This window comes from Polyodon spathula, chromosome 2 (genome assembly GCF_017654505.1).
Source record: "Polyodon spathula isolate WHYD16114869_AA chromosome 2, ASM1765450v1, whole genome shotgun sequence".
Taxonomy (NCBI): Eukaryota; Metazoa; Chordata; class Actinopteri; order Acipenseriformes; family Polyodontidae; genus Polyodon; species Polyodon spathula.
In genome coordinates, this window is record NC_054535.1 from 50,557,003 (window position 1) to 50,577,453 (window position 20,451).

The 20,451-nt window shown below is 36.8% G+C and overlaps 1 protein-coding gene across 4 annotated transcripts in view; it reads right to left on the reverse strand.

Annotated features, from left to right (window-relative positions):
* Positions 1–1,273: 1,273 nt before the first annotated feature.
* si:ch211-161h7.4 (centromere protein C) overlaps positions 1,274–20,451 on the reverse strand; it is a 73,705-nt gene continuing 54,527 nt past the window's right edge. For 3 of the 4 annotated variants that reach the window (XM_041224515.1, XM_041224524.1, XM_041224505.1), the window contains 6 exons: positions 20,208–20,267; positions 18,965–19,078; positions 7,839–7,898; positions 7,570–7,733; positions 4,250–4,340; positions 1,274–1,928 (listed from right to left, as the gene is read on the reverse strand). In XM_041224515.1, the coding sequence (XP_041080449.1) occupies positions 1,855–1,928; positions 4,250–4,340; positions 7,570–7,733; positions 7,839–7,898; positions 18,965–19,078; positions 20,208–20,267 (563 nt within the window). In that variant the 3' untranslated portion in view covers positions 1,274–1,854. Of the gene's footprint in view, positions 1,929–4,249; positions 4,341–7,569; positions 7,734–7,838; positions 7,899–18,964; positions 19,079–19,565; positions 20,268–20,451 lie in introns of those variants that run through there. The other variant, XR_005947237.1, reaches the window with a different exon arrangement.

Below are 20,451 nucleotides of genomic sequence, written 5' to 3' on the forward strand. Positions count from 1 at the left end.
CTGAGGCTGTTGAGGGGGAGGGCAAAGTTGTAGCATCCAAAAGATCTGCAAGAAATGTGATCTCTTTCATACATCTTTGAAAAACTGCATTCTGTTGGCCCATTCCTCTGATAAATATTCTCAAGTCAGTTTTTACATTCAGTCCCATATTCAGCAGAACACCAAAAAATGCCTTCATCTCTGGTAACGTAACAGGTTTCCAGGAGTAACAAATAAATTATGATGCAGCGGTCCTGTTAGTTTTACACTTGCAAATCTATTGGTTTCATTTACAATTTCTGTAAACAAAGCATTTGTGAAAAAAAAAAGTTGAAAAAACTCCAGTGCAGTCCTCAAAGTAGTACTCCCTCGATATCCCCTATTTACCACAGTAAATGGGAGTTTTGTGAAAGCATCTGCACTTACCGATGCGCGTCTCAATTTGCCCTCCGGCGCACGTCTGGTTCGTGGTCACTTTCCTCAGTAAGAGAAATATTTACTTACTCGTCACTAGATTGATCAAATTCATCATCCAAACTGCTTTCGTCTGTACTTTCTGCCTCATCCATCAACTGTGCAAGTTCTTCAGGCTGCCTTGACTTTCTCTGTGCCATTCTCACTCTGTGCATCTCAGTCTCCGTCTGTTCAATTCGGCTTTGCTCAGCCTGTATATGGTCTATTCGGCTGTCTACGCCTTCTTTCCGAGCAGAGCCAATTAGGCAACGCCTCGCCTTGGCTTTTTCCGGCTTAAACACAGCACATGCTGTGTTAGATCATGGTTTTCGGCAGTGTCGGACAGAGTCCCACAATGGACCGGAAAGGGATTTTTGAGATATCAGACAAGGTCTGACACAGGAACGCAAAGGGTTAAAATAATTTTTGGTACACACAGCTTTAAATTGATCAAGCAACTGTTTTCACAGCCGAATGTGTGTTGGGACCAGAGTAAGCTGAAACATGTGGGGTATGACGGACATTTAAATAAATTAATACAATAAAATGCACAAATCCAGCTATGGCTCATCCTGGCCAAGTGTACTATTGGATGATTTTATCAATCTCAGATAAATTACAGGGAGATATAAACCTAGAACAATTTAATAAAGGAAATACAAATGTATATATTCATAAGGCATACACAAGATTATTTTTCTGGTCAGCTGTTTTGGGTAGTTATATTTCCTATACTGCTTCAGCATTCAGCAGTTCTGATTGGCATTAACTTTATAGACCTTTATACAGATCTGAAGGGTTGAAAGTTAAATATTTAAATATTAGATTTTACCAATAAAACTGTTAGTTTCATAACCATAACACTTTAATTGTGAGACACTGTCCACACAAAACAAGAAATTTACAGTATTTAACAAAACAGAAATGTACACTACACTGTTGATTATAAAAAAACATTTCAGCAACAGACATAAAAAGGCTGTAAAAAATACAAAATGATCCATTGCATGTACAAATTAGTATCAACACAAAAAATGGCCTTGCCACGTGTTTGGTTGAACTACAAAAATAAACTGCATTCCTCATTAAGTTTTGTAACATGTACACATGTTAAGTTTTAACAAACTTCCAATAATATATAAAGCCATAGGTCTGTTGTCCATGCCATGGCATCAATTGTGGAATAACTCATTCCTGACAGAGTCTTTATACAGTTTTTACTGAAACAATTGTTGCTTGAGCAAGTGGTTTGGATGATGTGGACGTCAGGTTTATTTAGGTTCTTTTGGTCGAGTTGTATTTTAACTAGAATCGTTTATACACTCCAATCAGATAACAGAGCTCAAATTATAATACTCTCAATAAACTGTGGTATTTATACATCTTTGACTTCATAATGCCACCTCCATCATTTAAGCCAAGTTATCGTACTTTTATTTCAGTAAAATAAAGAAGAGCCGGTTGGTCTGTAATATTAACGACTCCGTATATGTTACCTATGAGAGAGAGAGAGAGAGTTAGTTCAGAAAGGAACCTGGGTGTTAAGGTTCAGTAACAGTGTAAATTTAGACATCCCAGGTTATGGAATTAACAATTACTAGCGATTAACTCTTAAAAACTAAGACATGATTAAGGCTACTGGCACATTCAATAATAATAATTTAATTTATGAAGGAGGCTTTAAAAAATAATGATTTAATTTATGAGGGATGCTTGAAAAAATATTTCAGGAGTACAAGTAAACTGTATACAGGTTTAATTCCATTTAAACAAATATATATAACACACACACACACATATATATATATATATATATATATATATATATATATATATATATATATATATATATATATATATATATATATATATATATATATATATATACTTGTGAAGCTTTCCTTGACACCAAGCGTAAATTTCACTAATAGGAGTTGGCTACTAACCTCTTCGGACTATATTTCTGTTTGCAGTTAAGGTGTTCTTTAAAGCAAGAAATGTTTAACACCCCTTTTCTGGTTGGAAACAACTTATTTTAAGGGAAATTATTCTGAGATGCTATGTATGTATGTATGTATGTATATGTATGTACGTACGTACGTACGTACGTACGTAGGTACGTACGTACAGTGCCTATAGAAAGTCTACACCCCCTTTCAAAATGTTCACCTTTTGTTGCCTTACAGCCTGGAATTAAAATGCATTAAAATAGTTTTTTTCCCCATTTATCTACACATCCTACCCGACAACTTCCAAGTGAAAAAAATATTCTAGAAATTTGTAGAAAATTAATTAATTCAATTGTAATGATTCACATGATTTCAGGATAAATTCAGCAGTTGCTGTAAGTTCCCTCTGCTTGGTAGTGCATTTCAGAGCAAAGACTCAACCATGAGTACCAAGGTGCTTTCAAAAGAACTCCGGGACAAAGTTGTTGAAAGGCACAGATTAGGGGATGAGTATTAAAAAAATATCAAAGGCCTTGAATATCCCTTGGCGCACAGTCAAGACGATTATTAAGAAGTGGAAGGTGTATGGCACCACCAAGACCCTGCCTAGATCAGGCTGTCCCTCCAAACTGGGTGACCGAGCAAGAAGATGATCAGAGAGGCTACCAAGAGGCCAATGGAAACTTTGCAAGAGCTGCAGGCTTTTATGGCCAAGACTGGTCAAAGTGTGCATGTGACAACAATATCCCAAGTACTCCACAAATCTGGCCTGTATGGTAGGGTGACAAGAAGGAAGCCATTACTCAAAGCCCACCTTGAATTATATTTGAAATATGCAAAAAAACACTGTAGCCATGTGGAAAAAAAGTTTTGTGGTGTGACGAAACTAAAATGGAACTTTTTGGCCTAAATGCAAAGAGTTATGTTTTTGGCGCAAACAAAACACAGCGCATCACACTAAGCACACCATCCCTACTGTGAAGCACTGTGGTGGCAGCATCATGTTATGGGGATGTTTCATCGGCAGGAACTGGGGTACTTGTCAGGATAGAAGGGAAAATGAATGGAGCAAAGTACAGAGAAGTCCTTGAAGAAAACCTGCTGCCCACTCAAGAAAGCTGAAACTGGGATGGAAGTTCACCATTCAGCATAACAACCCAAAGCACACAGCCAAAGCTACACTGGAATGGCTAAGGAACAAAAAGGTAAATGTCCTTGAGTGGCCAGTCAGAGCCCCGACCTAAATCCAATCAAAAATGTGTAGCACGACTTGAAGATTGCTCTCCATCAACGCTCCCCAAGGAACTTGACAGAGCTTGAATCTCTTTTGTAAAGAGTAATGGTCAAATATTGCCAAATCTAGGTGTGCAAAGTTGGTAGACCTATCCCAACAGACTCCTAGTTGTAATTGCTGCCAAAGGTGCTTCCACCAAGAACTAACTCAGGGGGGTGGAGACTTATCCAATTCTGATCGTTCAGTTTTGTATTTTATATATATATAATGTTTCCCCTTAACAGTGTGGGTATGGTGTGCAGATAAGTGGAAATAAAATCCTCATTTAAATGCATGAAACTCTGAGGCACTGACGCAGCAAAATGTGAAAAAAAGTTCAAGGGGGTGTAGACTGTCTATAGGCACTGTATGTATGTCATTGGTAACTAATATAAAATGGAGAAACCCCCCCCCCAATATGAAGGGAAAGTTAAGGATAACATCAGAAGAGGTTTGCAAAACAACCAATCTGAAATGTATTCATTCAATAGTTAGCCAAACTAACATCCCAAACATGCAACATTTAAAAATCAGTTAAAAAATAAATAAATAATAAACCTCTGATCTGGCACTTCAAATACAAAACATTACTCACCAGGGGGTACATAGAAAACACTTCCCGTGGACAGTTGGTATTGAGACAGGTGAATGTAAACATTAACAGAACCAGTCACAACATTTAAAACCTGAAATAGAAAACAATTATTTATTTATTTATAACAAACTTTGATGATTTACAGTGGCTCTATAAAGTATTCACCCCCCTTGGACATTTCCACATTTTATTGTGTTACAACATGGAATCAAAATGGAATTATGTGTTTTTACCACTGATCAAAACAAAAAAAGTCCATAATGTCAAAATGAAAAATGAAATCTACAAATTGTTCTAAATTAAATTACAAATATAAAACAGAAAATAATTTATTGCATAAGTATTCACCCCCTTTGCTATGACACATCTAAATAAGCTCTGGTGCAACCAATTGTCTTTAGAAGTCACACTGAATGGAGTCCACCTGTGTGCAAATAAGATGTTTCACATAATTTCAGTTTAAATAAACCTGTCTCTGGGAGGTCCCACAGTTGGTTAGTACATTTCCTAACAAAAACTACATCATGAAGACGAAGGAACATGCAAAGCAAATCCGGAATAAGGTTCTTCAAAAGCACCAATCAGGGGTAGGATATAAGAACATTTCCAAAGCATTGAATATCCCCCAGAGCATAATAAAGTCCATTATTAAGAAATGGAGAGAATATGTCCGTCCTCAAAAACAGAGTATCTGGGCAAGAAGGGCAGTAGTCAAGGAGGTCACCAAGAGGCCAATGGCAACTCTAAAGGAGTTACAGTCTTCCATGGCTGAGCTGGGAGACACTGCGCATACGGCAACAATAGCCAAGGTGCTTCACAAAACTGGCCTTTATGGGAGAGTGGCAAAAAGAAAGCCACTGTTGAAAAAAACTTGCATCAAATCTTGGCTAGAGTTTGCCAGAAGGCATGTGGGAGACTCTGAGACCAAGTGGAAGAAGATTTTATTGTCTGATGAGAGCAAAATAGAGTTTTTTGGCCTCCCAACGCTAAGCGCTATGTTTGGCGCAAGCCTAACACCGCACATCATCCTGAGAACATCATTCCTACCGTGAAGCATGGTGGCAGCATCATGCTATGGGGATGCTTCTCTGCGTCAGGGCCTGGAAAGCTCATGAAGATAGGAGGGCAAAATGGATGCAGCAAAGTACAGAGAAATCCTGGAGGAAAACCTAAAGTCTGCAAGAGACCTGGGACTTGGGAGAAGATTAATCTTCCAGCAGGACAATGACCCCAAACATACAGCCAAAGCCACACTGGAGTGGCTTAAAAACAAAAAGGTCAATGTCCTGGAGTGGCCCAGTCAAAGCCCGGACCTCAATCCAATCGTGTATATGTGGAAAGAGGTGAAAATTGCTGTTTACCAAAAGGTCCCCATCGAACTTGACAGAGCTTGAGCAATTTTGCAAAGAATGGGATAGACACTTATCCAAATAGACTCATGGCTGTAATTGCTGCCAAAGGTGCCTCTATCCAATATTGACTCAAGGGGGTGAATACTTACGCAATCAATTATTTTCTGTTTTGTATTTGTAATTTAGAACAATTTGCAGATTTTATTTTTCACTTTGACATTATGGACTTTGTGTTGATCAGTGGCAAAAACTCCTAATTAAATCCATTCTGATTCCACGTTGTAACACAATAAAATGCGGAAAAGTTCAAGGGGGGTGAATACTTTTGAGAGCCACTGTGTATGTTTTTTTTAAAAAGTGCACACTCTACAATAATCTATTTCAGAGGAAAACCTTTTGTAAGTTTAACCAACCTTAATTTAACCAACCAAGTTTAATATCCTCTGAGATTAAGTGGTTTTACAAATGTATGTCCCAAATGTTTGTTTATTATGTGATGTTGTCTTATAATGAGGTGGTGCTGGGAAAGTACTTGAAATACTGCAGATTGTCCATTTGTAGAATATTTAACACATATCAACCAGTGGTAAATATGATTTATTCCAAATAAATATATGCTATTGTTCATGTAATTGCAGGTGAAATGTATCACTCTCTAAAACAAAGGTTAACACGTGGCATTGCTTATTATAAACCCAAGGCACATCAGAGTTTGGAGTGTTGGTATTTAAAAGACAATTAATCAATAACACTATGTAACACATTTTTTGTTCCTGGGTAGTAAGTGTTATTTCCTAATTGCTTATGCCTCAAAAGTATAGAAAATGGCTATTCCCCACAGACTTTGCTTTTGTGACCAGGACAGTGATATTTCAAAATATCACTATTTCCAATGGGAAAACGGGCAAATGTGTGTCTTTTCGTTCACATAACGTCAGAAAAAATCAACATATGAATCCAAATTAACATGTATGTATACTAAAGTAATACAAAAATGACTACAAAAGATTTAGAAGCGAGTAGTTTTTCAAGATTTACGATTATACTGTAAATACATTATACTGTAATAATTTGGATTCATGTTGTTTTTTTCTGACTTTATGTGAACAAAGAGACACACGTTTGCCCGTTTTCCCATTGGAAATAGTGATATTTTGAAATATCACTGTCCTGGTCACAAAAGCAAAGTCTTGTGGGGAATAATAGACATTTTCTATACTTTTGAGGCACAAGCAATTAGGAAATAACACTTACTATCCAGGAACAAAAAAAAAAAAAAAAATTGTTACAGTGTAATTTAAAATGAATAAAGCTATATGTACACAATAGTGTCTGGCTAAAAGAACACCCCTTGAGAAAGCAAGCAATGTGTTCTCTAAGACAGTGTTGACCACGGGACACAATATGCCAAGGCCAATCACGATATGAAATCAAATACAAATGTATTTATTACTTGTCATGATGCACATGCATCATCATATGAAAATGAGCAGAATAAATAAGAGAAAAGCAATAGGCAAATGTATATTAATAAAAATATAATAGTAAACTAACTGACAAACAAAATTAACAAAACACTCCTACATATGGTAAAAACGCAGCAGGGGCTCCAACAGTAATTAACTACAAGAATTAATTGATGAACACAGAACCGCCCTACTCAAGTTAAAAGCAGCAGCAGCTCTACATTACTCTTGCGATGACAAGCCAGTTTTTAAAAGAATAAACCATTTGAATTTGAGTTTGATGATGCGATATCACGTTACAACACAGTACTGTATCAGTTTTGAATCAGTTAGCAACGATTCACTATCGGTGCCTGTTCCTTTGGGCGGAGCATTTACAATGCGAAAATTCTGTTTCTCCACAAGGTTGTTCTCTTAGCCAAAGTGTTCTCTTAGGAGGTGTTCCTATATGCAGAGACTACTATAGTATAGAAATTGTAAAATTTTAATTCTACTTTCTTACCATTGTATTTGTATGTACATATTGACAAGGCTTTTCCATGAAGGGTCCCAGCAGCACTTTGCCATGTGTAAATGTTGATTCAGTTATTTCTCTAGAGATGCCCATGTAGTTATTTGAAAGTGTATACCACTTGAAATTGTGCATATCAATACTTTTCACACATCCTGTAGAGAAAACACAAATTAAAATTGGCATAATAGAAACAGCTCATTTAAAATCAATTAAAATGTTAGTATGGTCCCAGCTGAAGAACACAAAACAGAACTTACCAAGGGTAATAAGTCTTCCATTCTCATCTTGTAGCTTGGTCTTGATTTCGTTATAGTTTCCTTAAAAAGAAGAGATTCAATTTGAACTAAAGACATTTCTATATGTTTAAAACTTACTGTCCATGAACGGTATACTGTATATAGAAAATTTACAGAAAAATCACTGGGGTTTCTTTTGTAAACATCACTCATTTATTAAAAATAATGTTTTAGAAAATCCAGAAAAGACAAATTCTAAACTGTCTGATTAAGTTTAAGTCACATACTAGCTTGCATTCAAGTCTACGATTATACACAAGTTCTCAGCCCAGTCTTGTTTAGCCTTTTCCTTAGAGATTGCTGCTACTAAAAGTATGAGTCGGTATACAATTTGCATAGTACGAGAACCGTAAAAAAAACCAAAAAACACGCTAACCTTAATATCACTATATACAATATGTCACATAAGTTATAAAATTAAGGCTTAAAATAAATGGAAAATTACTGTATATTACTAAACAAAAGAAAAAATAAATTTCCCGTTTTATATTTTATTACGCCAAAAAAAAAAAAAAATAAATACAACCTTTAAGACAAATCACTCTAAAGTTGTACAACATATTTGTTGCATCAGAGCAGCTGCAACAAGGGACCCAGGAGAAATTGAGTGATATGGACTGGGGAAGTGGATGGGACTTTGCTGCTTACAATCCTTTATAATGTGTATTTGTTGTGCTCTTTGCCGGCAAGTGAGAGTGTGTGTGTTGGTTTGGTGGAGAGCTAATTCATGAGAAGAGCGCCCTGAGTGAGTGATCCACTGCTGCAAAGAGGAGGGAAAAAAAATAGCATTTTTAACTGCTTGAACTTCACGCTGTTGGCTACCTCTTCCTTCCACGCTGGAGACGACAATAACCGACCTCTACAGTATGCTATATTACCACAATATGTATTATTCTATTAAGATTTATCATTTGTAAACCAACGTAGTGCTGCAGTTTGTTAGAAGAAAAATGAACGTATAAATTAAATAACGAACGAACAAACAAATTTTGTTCAGCTGATGATAAACAGAATTGGGAAATGATTGTCATATTGCTTAAAACAAAAACATTTACGAATACAGGCAAATAACTTGTTTAAACACAATTATTAGTAAGTAGGATATCCTGCTGGCTGCAGTTGCTTGTCTCTGCTAATTTTAATTGAGACATGGAAAATTGTACAGATTTGCAAAACCATTATCAAAATACAGTATTAGTTCACAAAAGATCTTCTTCAGACACTTTAAGGCTGCAAGTATCATAGGTTGGTTTTGATGCATGTGTTCATATGAAAATTGCCTTTTCCTTCACTTTGCTTTTAACACAAACATAACGTTAACCGTTTTATACTGTACTTACTATAACTGTGCAAAAAAACAGGAACATTATCAACACCGTAATGTGCCTAAACTGCTATACTGAATCACCCCTACTGTGCACTATTGTCTATTTGCAATCATGAGAGTGGTCTGCAGAAATAAAACTGAACTGAAGTCTACCCCACCTCCCGCCTGAAAAACACCTTGGCACATTGTGCCCATGCTACGCCGTCCCTCCCCATGGCAATTAAATGAAGCATGTTCCATACCTTTAGCTGGCTTGTCCTTTCAAATCTGATCTTTGAATTTTCATGCTGCAAAACCATGACTTGAATGCACTTAAATCAAGCCCTCAGAAAATTAACATATACATGTTTTTATTTATATATGGATCAGAATTCATTAACACTGTGAAGTATGTTTTGAAAAAACAAATAAATAAAACTCTGCTTACTGTTCAAAGGCAATATAATGCAAATGAATAAAAAAATAAAACCGTTGCCTCCGTGGCTTCATTAAGGACATTTTCCCCAATATGCACAAGAGTACATTTTACTGTAGAACTGTTTTTTTTGTTTGGTTTTAGGTTACCAAATTGTAACGCTGATGTTTCAACTTCGATAAATATTTGTTTTGCAGCTTTGTCATTCACATCTTATCACATAGATAGTTGCCTTGCATAAGTACAGCACAAATAATTACGGGGTCTACTTAAACTGCGGTAAATTTACGTATATTTCACGGGTAGGTTGCAGAATAAAATTAGGATTTCGCTGACATTTCGTGGACCTGTTTACTCATTAAATAAACCTAAATAGACAGTATTTCAGAACACTATAAAGCCTAAAAATAGTGGTGCTTGCTTCCTTACTAAAACAGAGTGCTGTCATTTGTTAAAGGCAAGCACGCAGCATCCCCCTGCAGTTGACTTCCCATACATGAGACTGCACATTGTGCATCCATTGAATTGGTTGGAAGTTAAGGCAAAGCTGTGCCAAGTTATACAGATGTGGAACTCTATTACAAAACTCGTTTACCCAAGGGCATCTGGCATGCTTTAACAAAGGCAATATATGCAGCATGTCCGTTGTCATGTTATTTGTCCCATCCAATAATTTATTTAATTAGTACCGAGTGAAAACAAAGAAAACGTGGCTATTCGGGACTAAAATTCAAACTGCAAAAAGTAAGCAGCAGGTTGAAGCGAGGTGGCATCATAGTACTGATTTAACTTGCAGACAGGAATACTTTTTGTCTGGGCTGACTTTCCAGTTTGGTTTCTGAAAGCTGTTTATTTTATGTTCTGTTCAGCAGCCTCTGTAGTAGCCTTTTTGTTTAATGTGTGATTCTGAAGCTAAAGCGATCGATCATATTTTCTCCAAAGACACATTAGGATATGCAAAACAATTACCTTAATCTGCATGTAGAGTTTCTTTGAGAAATATCTTAAAACGATCATCAGCCGAAATATACTTTACTTTTTCTGTCGTCCATTTTTACTATTTTACCTCCAATGCTGAAAACTTGACTTTAGCAACCGAAATAAAAATGCAGCACCAACTTTATTTTTTTTTTTTTTTTCTCTCTGTACTTGTCCGTATGCATTGACCCCTAAAATAAGTGAATTTCGCGATGACCCCTCAATTTCACGATTTCCGCAAAATCTGCTAAATCGCGACTTAGGTAGACCCCTACAAAATAATGGCATGTCAATATTGCATAAAACACCTTAACTGAGGGGAAAGTCTGGAATAAACATTGGAAGCAATCATTGGGTAAGCTATGCCTCACCTACACTATCTGTTTTATTCAATATTAAATTTTAGCTATGTCATTCTGCATTTCATGTAAACAAGTACTTTTGTGGCATTAGAAATACAAATATTAATATGAATTGGACTGGAAAGTGTCCAAATATACAGTAGTACACTATTTTTCCTAAACAAAGAGGGCTATGCAATTTGTACAAAATATTTTTTATGGTGACAGCAGATTAGTATAGCGGCTTCAAATATGAAGTATATTACTTTAAAACTTTGCTGACAGCAACTGTTTACTTCTCTAGGCCTCTCTCCCCAGAGATTCCTGTACATTTTCACTTTTCAATGGTTATATTTGCTGGCCATTTCAAAGCCTAATACAAAAGTATACTATGTGAAGTACAAAACATGACTTAAGAATAACTTGAAAACTGCATTAAACTATAGCTAAACAGACTGTGACCACGTTTGAACAATCATTTTACATAATATTTATATTAAATAGACTTCAACCATATTTAGACCCTATTTTTAGTGTTACCTGATAATTTAGGCAATTAAAACAGCAGCACCTTACTGTTATGCAGTTCCTGCTCATTTGTTCTAGAACTTTCAGATCACTGGGCATATCACTCAAATTTACCAGGCAGCCAAAAAAAAATCTACCAGAAAAAACAAAGAATCTCATCACTATGTGTTATACAGGTCTCAAATGCTAAAATACCAAACTTTGAAAGAAATACCATAATCCTTCTAATTTAAGACTCAACACAAACTTTCCACTTCAATTTTAGGAAGAAAAAAATTATACATTTACAAAGATACAACCTCAAATTATGCAAGCCACTTTTAATATTGCTAGTGTAACGCGGCACACCCTAGGCAGTTGCATAGTTAGGGGGGGTGGTTTTATGAGTTTGACCCCTACCCCCCTCCGTCCTAAAATGAATTATTCAACTAAGTGGGAAAATTAAAAATATCAGCCAGTGCAAAAATCTTGATCCATCACCAGCATCCATACCGCGAAACAAAATCCTGGTGAGCATTCACCAGTACCCCCCCAAACCTAATCCAGTCAAATCACCAACTGGCACCCCATCACCAAAAACAAAATCCTGGCTACGCCACTGACCCTAGGGCAAGTGACAGCAAAACAACACAAGGCACTTGGTCTGCAGGCCGCTTTACTACAACGGAACAGCAACACTAGCTAAACATACTCTAAATAACACAAAGACGGGCACATTCACACTGTTACTAAAATTAAGTAAATGTCTTGATGACAGCAAGGTGAATGATAGATGACAGCAATACTGGAATTCAGATATTAATCTGTACTACCTATTGACCTCCCTATGAAACTGAAATGGATCCATCCAAAGTTTAATAGTGGATCCATCCAAAGTGGCTGTCGCCGCCCGGCTGAAAAAACCCAACCTGCCCGTCTTGCAGATGCTACTGTGCCTTTAGCAATAAGGACTGATAGCGCTTCTAGCAGACTAGATCAGTTGCGAGTTGCTGGGTGTTAAAAAATCTTGAAACCATGACGGCTGTGTAATGTCTTGACACAACATTTAACCAATCGGAGAATTGAAGGGGCAGGTTTTCCGTGTTAAGCATTTCGAGAGGCTCAAACATTAAATATGACTGCAAAAAAAATAACCAATTATTTTCAAAGCAAAAATAGCGACAATGAATGCAGGGGGTCAAATTACGCCAACAATTGGCGCAATCCACCGCCTAATACTTTATTTTTGCCGACTGCTTTATTTAAAACATAAGATTATTTTCGGGTATTATCATTCAGCTATTTTTTTGTCATATTATTGTATTGTAACGTGATATATAGTACAGAACTTGTCAGCTGACATACAAATGCTTAAGTGCAGAGGTGCTGGATTATTACACTCCAGGTTTCATGCAACAGTTACGATGGTGCCGAAACGTGTGCGAGTACTGTTGTGTACAAAAATGGTTAAAATGAACAGTTGCATTTAAATGTAGAATAGTGAAAAACAAAAATAGATATGAATTAACAAAATGCCCCGAACGCTTAACATAAAGAAAACAATTTAAAGGAAGCAATCAACTCAATAATTAAGCAAAAAGTGAAAGTTACCGTTTCTTTTTTGTGAACTCCAATAAACCTACATTCTTTCCCCCAGTCAAATCGTAGAGTGACTAAATAAGCATAGTAATTTACCATAATAAAAAACAGTTAAAAAAGAAAAAAGAAAATGTGAACATAAAAAAGCAAAACCAGATAGTCAATGAAAGACAACACATTATACAAATTATTAGTCGTATTATATATTTAAAGGTAAGGCAAGTTTATTTTTCTGTTAAAAGTGCTCCCAGCTATAATCTTCTGCCACCCAGTTGTACAGAAGATAAGGGTTGACCAAAAAATATATATTATATGATTTGAGATACCATCAACAACAACAAGGAGGTCCCTGGTTCAAATCCCGGCTCACTCACTGTGTAACCTTGAGCAAGTTGCTTAACCTCCTTGTGCTCCGTCTTTTGGGTGAGATGTTGTTGCAAGTGACTCTGCAGCTGATGCTTAGTTCACTCACCCTACTCTCTAAGTCGCCTTGGATAAAGGCATCTGCTAAATAAAGGCGTCAATGTAGGTTGTGACAGACAGCGACGTGTTATTTGTTAGTTAACAATTCGCAGATTGTTTTTGATCATTTATTAGTTTAAAAAGACTGAGTCTGGCCCTGAATCAACTGAAGGTTCATTCTTATAGCGTTAATTTTTGTTACAATATACACACACTGACAAAACAGGTAGGTTAAGACTTCTTGGTACAGCTCGTCCCGTGCATACATCCCGGTCTGCATGCGCGGGATGCCTCCACTTTTGTCTTAATGAGAAATGCGCGCTGTGTAACTGCCTCCAAAACGAAAAATAATTTCATGTTGCAACAAATATGGAAACTATATTGATCGTTTGAAAAAAGTAGTAATAAGCATATTTCTGTCGTGAATATAGGCTGTCAAAAAGCACTGTTTTTTGGTTTGTTCAGCAACCATGCAGAGAAACTAAATTGATTAATAAAAAAAAAAACTACAAAATAAATATTGAGGATCTGATTAACTTTTCAAGTCGAGTTGGTTTGGAATAAAACTCAGTTTGTGATTCTTGCATGTTGGATTAAGATTTGGTGCACTTTGATTAATTTTGAATAAAAGTTTTAATCTGGGATTTGTGCTTTTTTTGTACTGCATTTTAATTCTTTAATGAATTTGATAAAGCAAAAGCAGAATACTGCATACATGAAACAAACAGGTACGTGTAGTTTTATTCACAATATCATCTCATTAACTTACTCCATCAGTTTGCCCTTCATTTTAATTGTCCTTTTGCTATAACAAACCACTCAATATAACGAACAAAAAGCTTGGACCCCCAACAGGTTAATTGTATATATCAAGGGTGTACTGTACCATCATAGCATAAAAGGGTATGAATACTTCTGAATTAGCATTTTTGGAGTTTTGCAAAAAAAAAAAAAAATGCTGAAATAATGCAGACACCTATTTATTGTAATATCTCTCTCTCTAAAGTCTACACCCCCTTTCAAAGGTTTCACCTTGTGTTGCCTTATATGCTGGAATTAAAATGCATTAAAATTGTATATATATATATATATATATATATATATATATTTTTTTTTTTTTTTTTTTTTTTTTTTTAATTTGAACTACACATCCTTCCCCCCCAACTTCCAAGTGAAAAAAATATTCTAGAAATTTGTAGAAGATTAAATAAAAATAAAAACTGAAATAGCTTGGCTGGTTAAGTGTCCACCCCCCTTGTAACAGCAATCCTAAATTAGCTCAGGTGTAACCAATCACCTAAAAAAATCATACAGCAAGTGGCCTCCTTCTGTGTTAAATTGTAGTGATTCACATGATTCCAGGATAAATTCAGCAGTTCCTGTAGGTTCCCTCTGCTGGGTAGTGCACTTCAAAGCAAAGACTCAACCATAAGCACAAATGCACTTTCAAAAGAACTCTGGGACAAAGTTGTTGAAAGGCACAGATCAGGGGACGGGTATTAAAAAAAATATCAAAGGCCTTGAATATTCCTTGGGGCACGGTCAAGACGATTAAGAAGTGGAAGGTGTATGGCACCACCAAGACCCTGCCTAGATCAGGATGTCCCTCCAAACTGGATGACCGAGCAAGAAGGAGACTGATGAGAGAGGCTACCAAGAGGCCAATGGAAACTTTGCAAGAGCTACAGGCTTTTATGGCCAAGACTGGTCAAAGTGTGCATGTGACAACCTGTGCCTGTATGGTAGGGTGACAAGAAGGAAGCCATTACTCAACAAAGCCCACCTTGACTTCTATTTGAAATATGCAAAAAAACACTGTAGCCATGTGGAAAAAAAGTTTTGTGGTCTGAAGAAACAAAAATTGAACTTTTTGGCCTAAATGCAAAGCGTTGTTTGGCGCAAACCCAACACAGTGCATCACCCAAAGAACACCATCCCTACTGTGAAGCACGTTGGTGGCAGCATCATGTTATGGGGATGTTTCTCATCGGCAGGGACTGGGGCACTTGTCAGGATAGAAGGGAAAATGAATGGAGCAAAGTACAGAGAAGTCCTTGTGGAAAACCTGCTGCCCTCTGCAAGAAAGCTGAAACTGGGATGGAAGTTCACCTTTCAGTATGACAACAACACAAAGCACACAGCCAAAGCTACACTGGAGTGGCTAAGGAACAAAAAGGTAAATGTCCTTGAGTGGCCCAGTCAGAGCCCCGACCTAAATCCAATCGAAAATTTGTGGGATGACTTGAAGATTGCTGTCCATCTCTCCGCAAGGAACTTAACAGAGCTTGAACAGTTTTGTAAAGAATGGTCAAATATTGCCAATCCTAGGTGTGCAAATCTGGTAGAGACCTATCCCAACAGACTTACAACCGTAATTGCTGCCAAAGGTGCTTCCACCAAGTATTAACACAGGGGGTGGAGACTTGTCCAGTTTTGTATTTATTATTTTGTATTTTTAATATATATATTTTTTTCTCAATAAAAAGCTTTTTTTCCCCTTAAGTGTGGAGTATGGTGTATAGATAAGTGGAAAAATAAATGGTCATTTAAATGCATTAAACTCTGAGGCACTGACAACAAAATGTGAAAAAAGTCCAAGGGGGTGTAGACTTGTAGGTGTAGGCACTAATATTTGATATATATTACACACACACACACACAGTGCCTTGCAAAAGTATTCAGACCCCTGACCAATTCTCTCATATTACTGAATTACAAATGGTACATTGAAATTTTGTTCTGTTCGATATTTTATTTTAAAACACTTAAACTCAAAATTAATTATTGTAAGGTGACGCTGGTTTTATGTTGGGAAATATTTTTAAGACAAATAAACTGAAATATCTTGCTTGCATAAGTATTCAACCCCCACACATTAATATTTCGCTGCAATAACAGCTTTAAGTCTTTTGGGGTAAGTATGTACCAGCTTTGCATACAGTGTTGGAGTGATTTCGGCCCATTCTTCTTGACAGATTTGCTCCAGGTTGTTCAGGTTGGTTGGATGACACTTGTGGACCACAATTTTCAAATAGTGCCACAGATTCTCAATGGGAGTGAGATCAGGACTTTGACTGGGCTACTGTAGAACATTCATCTTTTTGTTCTTGAGCCACTCCAATGTTGCTTTGGCCTTGTGCTTAGGATCATTGTCCTGCTGAAAGGTGAATTTCCTCCTTCAGTTTTTTAGTGGACTGAAGCAGATTCTCTTGCAGTATTTTCCTGTATTTTGCTCCATCCATTCTTCCTTCAATTGTAACAAGATGCCCAGTCCCTGCTGATGAGAAGCATCCCCACAGCATGATGCTGCCACCACCATACTTCACTGTAGGGATGGTGTGTCTTGAGGCATGGGCAGTGTTAGGTTTGCGCCACACATAGCGCTTTGAGTTTTGGCCAAAAAGCTCTATCTTGGTCTCATCTGACCACAAAACCATTTCCCACATCGCAGCTGGGTCACTCTCTGCTTTCTGGCAAACTCCAGACGTCCTTTCAGATGGTACTTTTTGAGTAACGGTTTCTTTCTTGCCACCCTCCCATATAGGCCAGTGTTATGCAGAGCTCTTGATATGATTGACTAGTGCACCATTAATCCACTCCCAGCCACTGAACTCTGTAGCTCCTTCAAAGTGATTGCTGGCCTCCCTGTGGCTTCTCTCACCAGTCTCCTTGTTTGAGCGCTGAGTTATGAGGGACAGCCTTTTCTTGGCAGTGCCTGGGTAGTGTGATGCAGCTTCCACTTCCTGATTATTGCTCCAACTGTGCTCACTGGGATAATATTTTGTACCCTTTCCCTAATCCATGCATTTGTATTACTTTATCTCTAACTTCTCTAGAATGCTCTTTGGTCTTCATTTTCCTTCAGATTCAGAGCCTTACCAATAATCCTTCAACAGTGGGTTTTTTATCCAGAAAATGTGACAGCAACTTTAATGGTTCACAGGTGGAGGCCAATGGTATGGTAACTGTGTCCTCGTTGGGGCAATTTCTTTAATCTGTGCAAACTGGGAACTTCCACAGCACAGGGGTTGAATACTTATGCAAGATATTTCAGTTTTTCATTTTTCTTAAAAATATTTCCCAGCATAAAACCAATGTCACCTTACAATAATTGATTGAGTTTCAGTGTTTAAAAATAAAATATCAAACAGAACGAAATTTCAACAATTGTAACAATTGTTCAATTTATAAAATGTAAAAAAGACCAAAAGAACTGGGTGATAGTGACTCAGTTTAGTTTGAGACAGTAATTTAGCTGCAGTATTCTGTATCAGCTGCAATCTATTTAGTGATGCAACAGGATGGGCAGCAAACAATGAGTTGCAAAACATGAGATAACAAAAGGATAAAACAGCGTTTTGACTTCATATATATACCTGGCCTTAATCTTGAAATACTGACCAAAAAAAAAAAAAAAAAAAAGGGGGGGGGGGGGGGGGAGCTGTACCAAGAAGTCTTAACCTACCCGTTTTGTTTATATTTAAATTTAAGTTTGGACATCTGAAAGTCGTCTTAGTAGGGAGACTAATATAAATGATGCATCATCCACATAAATGTGAAAGTTCAAATTCTAACGGCAAAAAAATAAAACCAGTCCACAACACAAATACATTTCAATAATTATTACAGTAATGGGAGAAATTTACCTCTAAAGCTATGGCCAAAAGTTTTGCATTATCCTATATAATTAACTAATTTTGCTTCATAAAGTCAAAAGAAACCTAATAATGTTGCATTAAATATTTAATTACATACTGCTTTGTAGTTTTCCATATACATTTACAATCTCTGCTTAGAATTTGTTGGGTACTGTTAACAAATGCAGGCTACTGTAATTTTAAAATTAATTTGCTGAATCGACAAAACAAGTAAACCACAAAAAAATCTATATTAAAACTTTGCTGCCCGTATTAAATGCTATTTTAATTCAAATATTAGTTTTTTCTTCTTTCTTATAAATGGGATAAGTTTAAAAAAAGAGAAAAAAAATCCCTGACCACTTCAATTTAAATAGCATTTAATATGGGGATTTTCTGTATTTTAGATCACCAAGAAGTTAGAATAGGAGAACAGCAATGAACTGTGCCAGCACAGCCCGACACCAGTAGTATAGGACTTTTTCTTTTAATTGTGAAATTATAAATCATGTTACCAATATATTGAGTACAATATATTATATATATATATATTATATATATTATTCATTATATATAATATTATATTATATAATATATATATACATTTAGCTAACTGGTCACGATTGACGACACAACGCAGTGTGGAGTGCAGCAAGGTGGAAGTTTTCCACGGAACCCACTGTATGCAACTGAGACTAACTTTGAAGCATTGTGTGCTTTTTTAAAAAAAAAAATTATGGCCTCCAAGGTTCATCTTTCCATATGGTATATACTATTGGGTTACTTTGCCTGCTAACCATCAAACCATGGCAGAAAATTACCTTGGGCAGCCAGTTCTCCAGGGCCACAGAGCCACCGATGCAGCTTTGCCATCATTTCAGTACTCAAAGTACCTGAAATTAAGTTCTGGTAGGTTCCTCTGGTGGAGGCATGATCTGAAAAAGACACAGGAGAATGAAGTTATAGTGGAAATGTTGTTGTTTTTTTGTTTTTTTTTATTAAGCAGGTTACACTAATAACTAATTTATTAATATAAACTAGAACCTATCAGATCCGATCCTGTAAGATACAATACCCTCTATTAACCAATGGACGTTGGTGTGTGTCATTTATACATGCCGGTACCACTGAACGGTACAAATGGAAACTGATCAATGGACGTGCTATTATGGGTCTAAAATAGTAAATTCAGAATGGATTTACTTGCAGATAAAAGCCAGGTGCTAGAATAGATGGTGTTTGGGAATGCACTTTCACTTTGTATAGTATCGGTTTTAGACACACTGTACCTGAATCTGTTAATTTATAATGCCCTGATGTTAATAAAGCCCTGAGATACAATATTTTGACATATCTCATGGATCCCGTAACAAAAAACATTTACATTTAAATTAAAGCCCTTTTCACACTGACATGCTCTACCTGAGTCAGGACATGTCATGCAGGTCAGCTATGCGATTTCACCCAGCTTCTGATAAAGCATGGTTGACCTGGGTGACAGACGCAAATAAACAATGTGCATATCAATTCCCCGGAAGCAGCTTGTTACGGATGCTTCTATCTAACCTTCTCTGGAGTGAACTGTTGGACCAAATGTTGATTAGAGCAAATGTTTCTTAATCCCTGCTGCAACCTGGCTCATCGTGTGTCTCAGTCAAGAAAAATATAGCTAAACAGAATAAATAGAAATGTTCCTTGCAGAAGTGAAACCTTCATGCAGGTGTGGCTGTTTGTTACTGTGTCAGCTTACAATCAGCCATCAGGCATTTTGTCTCGCTCAACCCGGGTCAAAGCACATCAACCCACATCCTGAGGTGAGTCGCTGTGACCTGGGTTAACCTGAATAGAGCCCAGGTACGTGGTTTCACACTATGCAGGATTGTGACCCGGGTAGCCAGAACCCAGGTTGGGGCGTGGGTAGGAGTACCAGTGTGAAAGCGGCTTTGGATTAGTGGAGTTGATTTCTGCACAACTAAACTGTCCTGTCTTGAAATATTGTTTTGTGAAACTGGAAGAAAGTCATTTTCTGTTATATATTCTGAATTACAAAATAGTGGCTACTACTTTGAGATGACTGTTGCAGCTCTCGTTCAGGAGACAGGATCTCATCAGCAATAAAGTCTCCTGTAAACAAAAGAAATAGATTAAACGTGATAAAAAAAAAAAAATGCACAGAAGTAGATGTTATAAACTACTATGTCCCAAATATGTTGATATTTCTAAAGGAGTTGTCCATTACTAGTTGCACTAATTGTTTCCCTTGTCACAGTGCCAAGCTATTAACTAACTTGTTAAAGAAAAAATTCAC